The sequence below is a fragment of the Uranotaenia lowii genome, chromosome 1, assembly GCF_029784155.1.
Source record: "Uranotaenia lowii strain MFRU-FL chromosome 1, ASM2978415v1, whole genome shotgun sequence".
Classification (NCBI taxonomy): domain Eukaryota; kingdom Metazoa; phylum Arthropoda; class Insecta; order Diptera; family Culicidae; genus Uranotaenia; species Uranotaenia lowii.
In genome coordinates this window covers 15,064,367-15,074,360 of record NC_073691.1, presented here as the reverse complement: position 1 = coordinate 15,074,360, position 9,994 = coordinate 15,064,367, and the positions used below count along the sequence as shown (strand labels likewise).

General features: G+C 42.3%; 1 protein-coding gene across 1 annotated transcript; it reads left to right on the top strand.

Annotated features, from left to right (window-relative positions):
- The first annotated feature begins 508 nt into the window (after positions 1–508).
- Positions 509–9,333, top strand: LOC129753004 (aminopeptidase N-like). Its single transcript, XM_055748798.1, has 4 exons — positions 509–1,044; positions 6,555–6,829; positions 6,891–8,936; positions 8,995–9,333. The coding sequence occupies exons 1-4, from the start codon at positions 859–861 to the stop codon at positions 9,257–9,259; spliced, it is 2,772 nt and encodes a 923-aa protein (XP_055604773.1). The 5' UTR covers positions 509–858; the 3' UTR covers positions 9,260–9,333.
- The last annotated feature ends 661 nt before the right edge of the window (positions 9,334–9,994 follow it).

Below are 9,994 nucleotides of genomic sequence, written 5' to 3'. Positions count from 1 at the left end.
ATAACCACATTGTTCGCACCTCGACTAAAACTAAATAGTAGAAACGGCAAATGCATAGTACGCAACGGCGGTTTTTCGCGATAGTAATCCTCACAACAGTTCGCCGCACATTCGATAGACAGACAGACACCGGGCTAACCGGCAACATTCTGAACCAATATGTAAGAACGTACGTAAACAGGGAACTTAGTAGATACCATTCCTACAAGGACTAACGTCTACATAGTTCATACAGGATAGATATGAGCCTATCCAAGCCTATTAGGCGCGCATCAATCTGCTGATAGCGCGCCGGCTTCAAGTGACAAAATTGCACACGTGTTGATGGTTCACAGAATCAAATGACTACGGTTTAAAAATTTAATTTCAGCTGCGCGTTGCGGGCATCCGCGGCTCCACAACACTGCCGACAGATGCCTAGCTTTTTCGTATAAATAAAGCATTGTTTATTTGAACACGTTTGATCAATCGTATGTAATTTTCGAACCCGTTGAGAACTCCCGCGCGTTTCTTCGTCGTCTATCTCTACAGTGCGCAGCCGTCCGGGGGAGCGTTAAGTCGGATTAGAACCTGTTCCTCTCGAATGTAATCCTTTTTGGATTTTTTTTTTTCGTTTTTCGGGAATTAAAAAAAAATTACCCATCCCGTTTCTCGCCTTCCCAAAAAAAAAAACGAACATGATTTTCGGCGCCGGGGATTTTTTTTCTCTCTCGCTAAAACAAGAATCCAGTGATTGAGCAGCAAGTTTAAAATTTCGTTGCCCGCTGAGGTGCTAATCATTGTGGGTTGAACTCTGGTCCGGGAAGCGTGTGTGACCTGGTGAACTTGGGCGGGAGCTTCCGAAAGTGCAGTGCAAAAATGTGGACACAGCCCTTTTGGGTTTGGTTGTTGGTTTTGGGGACAGGTGCGTTGTTGGTCTCGGCTGCCACTGAAGATTATCGACTTCCGCTGGAGGTTACTCCTCGGCACTACGATTTGGAAGTGCACACACATTTGGGTGACGATAATGAGGGCTTCCGGTTTGAAGGGCGGGTTAAGATTTTGGTGAGTAGTATTCGGGTGGCTTCGAGGGTGTGATGGAGCTTTGATTGGAATTTCTTTATATGTTTTATTTTCTGAATATTTGCATTTTCGATTGTCCAGTTCTATAATAGATAACATGTTTGGATGATTAATTGGAAATCGTAGCTCAGAATAAGAATAAATATGCTGAAATTGTAAAAAACTATTTTTAAGTTAAATGTTAAATGTATTTTTTCTTATCTCTATAAGATTGAAAAAGGTTTCAGTTTCATAATAAGTTTTAAAATGTTCGCTTTAACTTTCTTACCTGTTCTTGAGAGGTGATGAAACTAAATCATGCTGTGTTGTTAAGTTTTTGGCGATGTTAAGGCTTTTGAAGTTATAAAAAATTATTCAGTTATTTGTTTAAAGTAAGAAGGATATAGGAAGTTGAAAATTCAAAAATTGGAATATATCCAAAAACTGATCAAGAAACTGAAAGAAAAACAAAAATTTATTGTTGATGCCAAATGACAGAAAAATGCGAAAAAATAAGTAAATCGAAATCTGATGTAATTTCGAAAAAAATGTTTTGGGTCAAAAATTGACTTTCTGAATAGTCGTTTTAGAAAAATGTATTTTTGGATGCATAAATATTTGAATGAATGAAATACAAAGCCCTCAGTTGTTCACAAACGGCAAAGTAAGTCGACTTTTGTCCAGAACCATGTTTCCATTTATCATCAGATTTCGACGTTTCATGCATTTTCAGCCATTTGGCAACTTCATATTTTCGATTTTCTTGATTTCACATAGCGCCGATGTAGTTTTCAATGAAACTTACTCAGAAAATTACGTTGTTGGATACAAAAAATCAATTTCAGATTTTTTGGTTAGATTTGTCAGAAATGCTGCAAACTATACCTAGGCAACCAGAGCTTTGCCTAAATTTTGCACTCCAGGTAATTTGAAATTCTTAGTTTAAATATGATCAGTTTCGTAACATCTAGGTAAACTGAATAATTTGAACTGAACTTTCGAATAAATTTGTAATTTGTTGTAGGAAGCACTTTAGGCAGTAAAAATTACTGTATAGGAAAAAAAACTGGAATACTTTATTTTACTTTTCTAACTTGTTTTTATACTAAACGATCACCATAGTTACATTTACTAGTTGTTTACACATGATAAACAAACATCATGCGTGTGTTGCTACTCATCTCATCGATTGCTTCGATGAGACGAATCCCAACACTCTTCACTCCGACGGCTTCTCCTGAAGTATTGGCTGCTTTTCAACTCACGCACCGGACCTCATTCGTTGTCTACATTGCACGACGCTCTCGCCCCGGTTGCAGCTAGACGACCTTCTGGCTTCCGGCTTGACAATCTACCATTGGCTTCAGGCCGTCGATCTTCCATGATTTCCGGCTCTACGACCTCCAACTGGCCTTTAGGCACGATGACCTTCCATGATCCAACGACCTCCACATGGCTCCGATCTGACGATTTTCCAGAAGACTTTTGGTTCCAACTTCCTTGCTCGAAGCTTACTTCTGCCCCTCGACTCCTTTCCCGAGGCCTGACGCCACCCAATGGTTTCAACCCGACGACCTCCACTTGGCTTTCCGTCTGACGACCTTACGTGGTACCCCGCTCGTAAGTCCTCCAGTGGCTCCTGGTGCGATGATCACCACCTGGTTCCTGACTCGACGACGTTCATGATACCGGCTAGCCAACCTTTCATGGCTTTCGGTTCAAGTGGATCAGGGCCGACGACTGCTTCGTTGTCTCAGCCCACCGAAATTCCATGGCTTTCGGTGCGACGACCTCCCAGGGGCTCCGGTACGATGACCTTGTTGGTTCTGGCTCGACGCTCTTATTTTGGCCCGATGCCTTACCAATGGCACGGCGACCCTCTGTTTGCTCCCGAATCCAAGGATTCGACCAAACGACCTTCTATTGCGCCTGTTAGACGTCCTCCCGTGTTTCCTGGTTTGTTGACCTTCACTTGGCTTCCCGGTTTGACTTCAAACGGACAAACTTCAACGGTCTCCGGCTAGCCGACCTTCCAGTGGCCCCGGTGCAACGACCTTCATATGGATCTGCACCGACGATCTTCCAGTGGCTCTGGTTCCTGCATCAATGACCTCCCAATGATTCCTGGTTCGTTGTCCGTCCTTCCGTTGGCTCTCCTAGCCACTGTTGATTCCTAGCGATTCTTCTTCTCCTCCTTTCCACTTAAGGGTGTCCACGATGAAATTGCCACACACAAAATTAATTCGCAAAATTCGAGATTTCATCCGATTGCCATAAAATTTTCAGGGATTGAAAAATAACTATTAAACTTCATTTAACCATTTTACTCGTATTTTATTTTACAGTCCATACGCAAATGATCGCACCTTGGCCTTAACCCCGGCCATAAGATTCTGCAAAACCTGTGAATCAACCGTTTTTTGCATGTAAACCCATAATTTCTTCAGTTTCTCGACTGTCTTTACTACCTTGGGTCGTTTAAGAAGGTGTTGCTTCATAAAAGCCCAGTATTGGGGCGATGGGCCGGAGCTCCGGAGTGTTGAACATTTTCACACGAAATGGACCTTATTTTCCGCATACCACTTCAGCACGTTCTTGGAGTAGTGGCATGGGGCCAAATCCGACCAGAAGATTGTTGGGACGTTGGGGGCCTTCAGGAGAGGAAGCAGCCGCTTCTGGAGACACTGTTTCATGTACACCTATCCGTTCATCGTGTCGTGGGTCACGAAAGGTGCATTCGGTTTCCCGCACGTGTAGATGGCTTGCCAAACCAGGAATTTATTCGCAAATTTTGACATCTTCTGAGTGCGGACATGCTCTGAAAAACAGGTTACCGGGGATCTGTATGAAGTCGGCCTTCACATATGTTTCGTCGTCCATGATGTCGTCAGCATGTTGAGGTGCAACTTCCTGGCACGGGTTTTGGCGGACTTGTACTGCTTCTCGTCGCGATTAGTGGCCTTTTGTACCTTGAACGTTCGAAGCCCAGCCTTAGTTTTGGCCTTCTGGACAAAACTTCGGTTTAGGTGCAGCTTCTTAGTCACATCCCGAACGGAGACAATCGAGTATGGGTTGAATGCCCCAACTACGCGGTTGTGATTTTTGGTGTTGTACGGAATACCTTTTCCTTCACTTCTGGGCTTCCGATCGGTGGTCAATCGTTCCTCGAACCGCTTAATCACTCGTGACACCGTGGAATTCGCGATTCCCAACGTTTTGGCGATGGAACGAAGCGAGAGATCCTTGTTCTCGTGATGAATGCGAAAGTCTGTTCTTTCGACTCTATTTCCGCGAGTTTTGATCACAGGACTTTCGTGATTCGAACCCAGATCGCCTGTCGACACCAGATTCGCGCCACTCCAACCACTAGACCATTTCGGCGCTTGGAACATGAAAATTCATTCTTTTATTTGCAAAATACATAAATGTAAACCAACATGTTTATTTGTTTCTTTTTCTCAATCCAACGATTTTACATTTGGGGCAAATTTGCGAGTAGAGGCAGTATAATTCCGCAATGCAGCTTAAATATCGTTAAAGGGTTATTTATATAGCTGACGCATTATTCTGATATACAAACTTGTGATGCCAAATAAAAAAAAGTTAAATCAACTGCTCACATGGCTCATCACTGGTTAAACAGGTGGTATTTGGCAAGGTTAGAGAATTCGATTTCCATGAAATTACTTTGGGGAATACCGCACTAAAATGTCAACTATTGTTACTGGTAGCAGTTCTTTCCCAGCAGTTTTTTTAACGAGAAATTCATAGCCGCTGCACAAAATTGCAATTACGAAACCTTTTTACGACACGATGTAGAATTGGATATGGAGATAACTGAAAAATGGGAAAAACAACCTAAGGAAGATTTATTGCAGGCTTCGTGTGATAAAATTTTGATTTTGATTTGCTGTTTGTAATATCTGGAAGTTCATTAGGTAGACTCTGCTAATAGAAATTCATTGTTATTACCTCGGTTTTAAATTTCTTGAATTCTTTAGGGAAGACGAATGTTTTGTCAGATCTGATATATTTCGGAACACGACGTTCCTACAACAGGTTCGTGACAATAACCCTGGTCTTGTTAAGGCTATGATCATTTAGTATCCGGGCAGTTACAAACGTGTGTATTTTAAAAACTATTCATTTGATCGAAAAACTTTGTATAGAGGAAATGAAGGTGTTAATATGACATTTAATGTAAAAATGTAAAAAAAATATTTATCAATGATTTCAAGAAATACTCTAACTTTTTCATAAAATCTCTTTTTTATCTTTGCACACTTTTTCAGTCATGTATTGATTTATTTTTTCTACCATAGAAGTAAAACCTTTGCAAAATCATGATATTTTACACAAACTCACCTGGAAAAAGCAATTGGAATTTGGTTGGAACCTTTTCATGAGTAGGCTTCTCGAAAAATTTGATCCTTTAAACCCAGTTTTAACATAATTTTTTTTATCCATCAGAACACATCTGTCATATTGCGTAAAAACCGGATGCACAGATTGCGATCTTTGGAATTGATCATTATTAGTTATTTACTTGGTGTCTACTATGTTAGACAACACTTTTTGCCTGCCGAAAATGGATTTTCGGCATTATTTAAGGAGTCGAACTGAAGGGGGATAACTGAATTCCCCAATAACCATAGACTTTTTACCATATTTAAGATCAAGGGTTGCACTCCGATGGTTGGTTTGAACTTCGTGTGGACCCTAGAGTGACTCCTTATACTTCTCAACCATTTGGTACAAAAAAAATCAGAAAATATCAACAGATCATGAGCTTTCAAGTCAACAATGAAGAATTTTCAAGGCGCAAAATGCGTAAAAGGAGCAAATTTGTGCAAAATTATTTTTACCATGTCTTTTTGCATCGTAAATAACTCAAACACACGTTAACTTAAAAATCTATCAAAAACAGGCAAGATAGTCCTTTTCATAACCAACAAATTGCTGCTAAAGTTTTGCAGATCCGAGCTCAATTAACGTAGCTGTCACCGAAATAAAGTGCCCGGATACTAAATGATCATAGCCTTAGTACGTTCTGGAACCTGTTTACATTTCCAAAAGTTATAAAAACAACAACAACAACATTCCGAACAGAGTAATTAATTTAATGCACACGTGTCTGGTAAGGTTGTTGGACGACGCGCATACGTTAATTTCCCATGTAGGCAACAAGTAATTGTTTCATCGTATGTGTCCGGATTTTTTTTCTGCGTCGGAATCTCTCCGCCACGCGTCCGAGAGATAATGCTGTTTAGTCTAGCCGCATTACGTTGCGTATGTGATAAAATTTTCCGACAGCAGCAACAGATGATCCAGGGAATGATATGATTCAGCCGCTCTTCTCTAGAACTTTTTATTGAGCACGTGTATCATTGGCAGGTTTTTAAAAATGTAGGTACTAACACTAAGGGGTGACAATCCATTGAGATAGATCAACTAACAGGTTATCGAACTTAACTAGAGAAATATTCAAATTTCATTTGTTATTATTTTCGCAGGTAACCGCCAATAGTGACACGAACGTCGTCACGCTGCACGCGAAAAACCTTACCCTCGATGAAGACGGAATTCGGGTTGAGTTGAATGGTCGAGAAGTGCCGGTTGCGTCGCTCACTATACAAGACGAGACAGATTTCATCATAATACAAACCCGGCGGAAGCTGCTGACCGGTAAGAACTACACCATCAGTATTCCATTCGAAGCGGATTTTGGCACCGCGCCTGTTGGATACTATCGAAGCAGCTACGAAAGTTCCGATAGCCAGGAACCAGTGTAAGGATTATGCGGTACATTTATTTCTTAATTCGGTTTGTTAAGATGCGTAAAATTTCAGGTGGCTTTCAATAACGCAGTTTCAAGCGATTTATGCCAGACGAGGGTTTCCCTGCTTCGATGAACCCGAGCTGAAGGCTACGTTCAATGTAAGCCTTGGCCATCACAAGCGATACAATGCGCTTTCGAACATGCCACTTCTGAGTCGAGAGGTTTCCAACGTTCGTCCCAATTGGATCATTGATACTTTCGAAAAAAGTGTGCTTATGTCACCATATTTGGTAGGATACTCCATCAACGATTACTCCTCGCTGGAGGCAGAAGGTGGTAACAGTTCGGTTTCGATAAGGTCATGGACCAGAAGGGAAGCCGTGGAAAACCTGCGGTACGCCAATGAGTTGGCGGTTAAGTTGATTCCGATGTACGAGAGGAATTTTGAGCTGCCTTTCCCATTGCCAAAGCTGGACCTCATTACCATTAACAATATGTTGTTTGCGGCGATGGAAAATTGGGGTCTGGTAACGTTTACGGAGGGTGCTTTGGAGTATTCGCCAGCCTCGGCAACATTGGATGAGCAACACTTCGTTGCATCGGTAGTTTCCCACGAGATCGCGCATATGTGGTTTGGGAATCTCGTAACCATGCGTTGGTGGACGGACCTATGGCTGAATGAGGGTTTCGCAAGATACACTGAGTTTTTGGCCATTGAAGAGCTACACCCGGAGTGGAAATCACTCCAGGAGATTGCCATCGAAGATGTGATGGAGATTTTCAAGTTTGACGCGCTCAACAACAGTCACCGGGTTTCTATCGAAATAGGTAATCCGGAGGAAATTCCTCAGTTGTTCGATTCTATTTCTTACAAAAAAGGATCGGCGCTCGTTCGTATGATGCATCTGTTTTTAGGTGATGATGCTTTCTTCGGGGGAGTAGCGAGGTATTTGAAAAAGTTCCAGTACAGTAACGCCGAACAGAACGATTTGTGGCAATCTTTGACGGAGGAAGCCAAAGAGTTCGAAGTTGATTTAGATGTAAAAGCGATCATGGATACTTGGACGCTACAAACAGGATATCCGGTTGTGTATGTTGATCGTAATTACACCGACCAAACGGTTACCTTCCAACAAATGAGGTTCCTGTACGATGAAACAGTAATAGATCCAGCCTGTTGGTGGATTCCTCTAACACTCAACTTTGCGAGCAACTTCAACTTTGATACAACCCAACCCCAGATGTGGTTAGGTTGCACTAAAGAAACCACGCCCAAAGTAACAAACGTTTCCTCCGATGATTGGATACTCCTAAACAGCAAACTTGCCGGGCTCTACAAAGTTCAATACGACGAACGTAACTACAAACTGTTGATCAATCATTTGAATGGACCCTCCTACAGTACCATCAATACAGTAAACCGTGGTCAACTGATCGATGATTCTCTAGACCTCGCTTGGGCTGGTTTACAAGACTACGGTATCGCTTTTTCACTACTAAACTACCTTTCTGTTGAACAAGAGTACATACCCTGGAAAGCTGCCTTGTCAAACATGGACCAACTCGATCGTGTTCTTGCCAGAACCGATTCGTATGACATGTTCGAAGCCTACGCCCGCAAGCTTCTGCAGCCCATCTACGAAAAGCTAGATGTATTCCAATCGAACCTCACCATGACCAGCGTGGGTCAGATACGCTTGAAGAAGCTGGTCACTGAGTGGGCTTGCTCCAAAAATATCACCGATTGTGTTTCCAGCTCCATAGACCTTTTCGAGCGGTGGTTCACAACGGGCGAAAACACCATTCCTGTCGAGATTCGACCGACCGTGTACTGTTTCGCCATCCAGGAAGGATCCCAGCAAGATTGGCAGTTCCTTTGGGAACGTTATCAAGACAGCAACGTTTACAGCTTCGAGCGATTTTCGATCGCTCAAGGGCTGGCTTGCACTAAAAACACAACCCTTATGGAACAGCTGCTCGATTGGTCTATTCAACTGATGTCCGGGCTAAGGCTGGAACATACGACCGAAATCTTCAACATCATAGCAGCTCAACCGGAAGGAACTCCCATTGCCAAGCGCTTCCTGTTCGAAAATATCGACCGGATGGAAGATTAGTAAGTTAACTGTTCTTAAAACGAATTTTTACTCACATTCATCCTTATTTTTTTCAAGTGTCAATCCGGAGAGCTTCGAATCACGCTTGGCCAGCCACGTAAAGGTGCTGGCGGAACGTATCGTTACGACCCAGGAGCTAGAGGAGTTGCAACAGTTTGTAGAGGCGAAGCAAACGCTCCTGGCCGGAAACAGCCTTGCGATTGCCCAGGCACTGGAACAGGCCCGGATCAACATTCAATGGATGAATAGAAGCTATCCCGGGTTTGCGACCGTCTTGCGACAGCTAGCCGACAACGATTACGATGCCAGCAAGTTGTCATAACCGAAAGCTATTTCGAAAAAAAACTCTATTTTCCCTAAAATCTGTCTTTTAATTTGTTTTTTCATTATTTTTGTAATGTAGATCGGAAGTTACAAAACATGCTTTAAATATTAGTTCTGCGTCTCATGGATTGTTACTACTAAAAATAGCATTATTGTTTGGAAAATCGAATACGAAGAGTCGGGAGATTGAACCGCAAGCTTAAAAATGTTAATCAGGTATTCGATAGCCAGTTTGACACTATCTGAAGTTTAGAAGCTTTTTATTGTTTGCAATTTAAAACAAGTTTGTTTCCCAAGGAGCCCATACAAAAGCCGTAACTGGGTAGTCGAAACGACTCTCGACGTCTTCGGGCAGTATCCATACGCTAGTTTAGGTAAGGTCCGTCGAGAAGCGACAGTACATCAATGAAATAAGTGAAGAATATGATGGGCCCTAAATGACTCCCTTGAGGCACACCAGATAAGACAAGAATTTTGCTGCCATTTTAATGTTGAGTTTTCGTCATATCTTTAAATTTTTCATACCATTTCTGGTACCACCATCTGGCAACCATGAAACCGGAAGTATTTCACTTCTAAACCTAGTGCGCGACGACCATGGAACTGGCTAGATTTTCTGTGTTGACGTTCATCGATTTGGCCTTTTCAACGTTGACTTTGGGGTCTGCTGCTTTAGAGCTTCCGGTGAGTTCTTCTGAAGCGAAGCAATCCATGAAAAGGAATCCTGAACTAT

Excerpts from the sequence above, each read along its gene's own strand:
- LOC129753004 (XM_055748798.1), top strand. The coding sequence starts at position 859 with ATGTGGACACAGCCCTTTTGGGTTTGGTTGTTGGTTTTGGGGACAGGT. Across the intron at positions 1,045-6,554 it reads AAGGGCGGGTTAAGATTTTG|GTAACCGCCAATAGTGACAC; the intron begins GTGAGTAGTATT and ends TTATTTTCGCAG. Across the intron at positions 8,937-8,994 it reads ATCGACCGGATGGAAGATTA|TGTCAATCCGGAGAGCTTCG; the intron begins GTAAGTTAACTG and ends ATTTTTTTCAAG.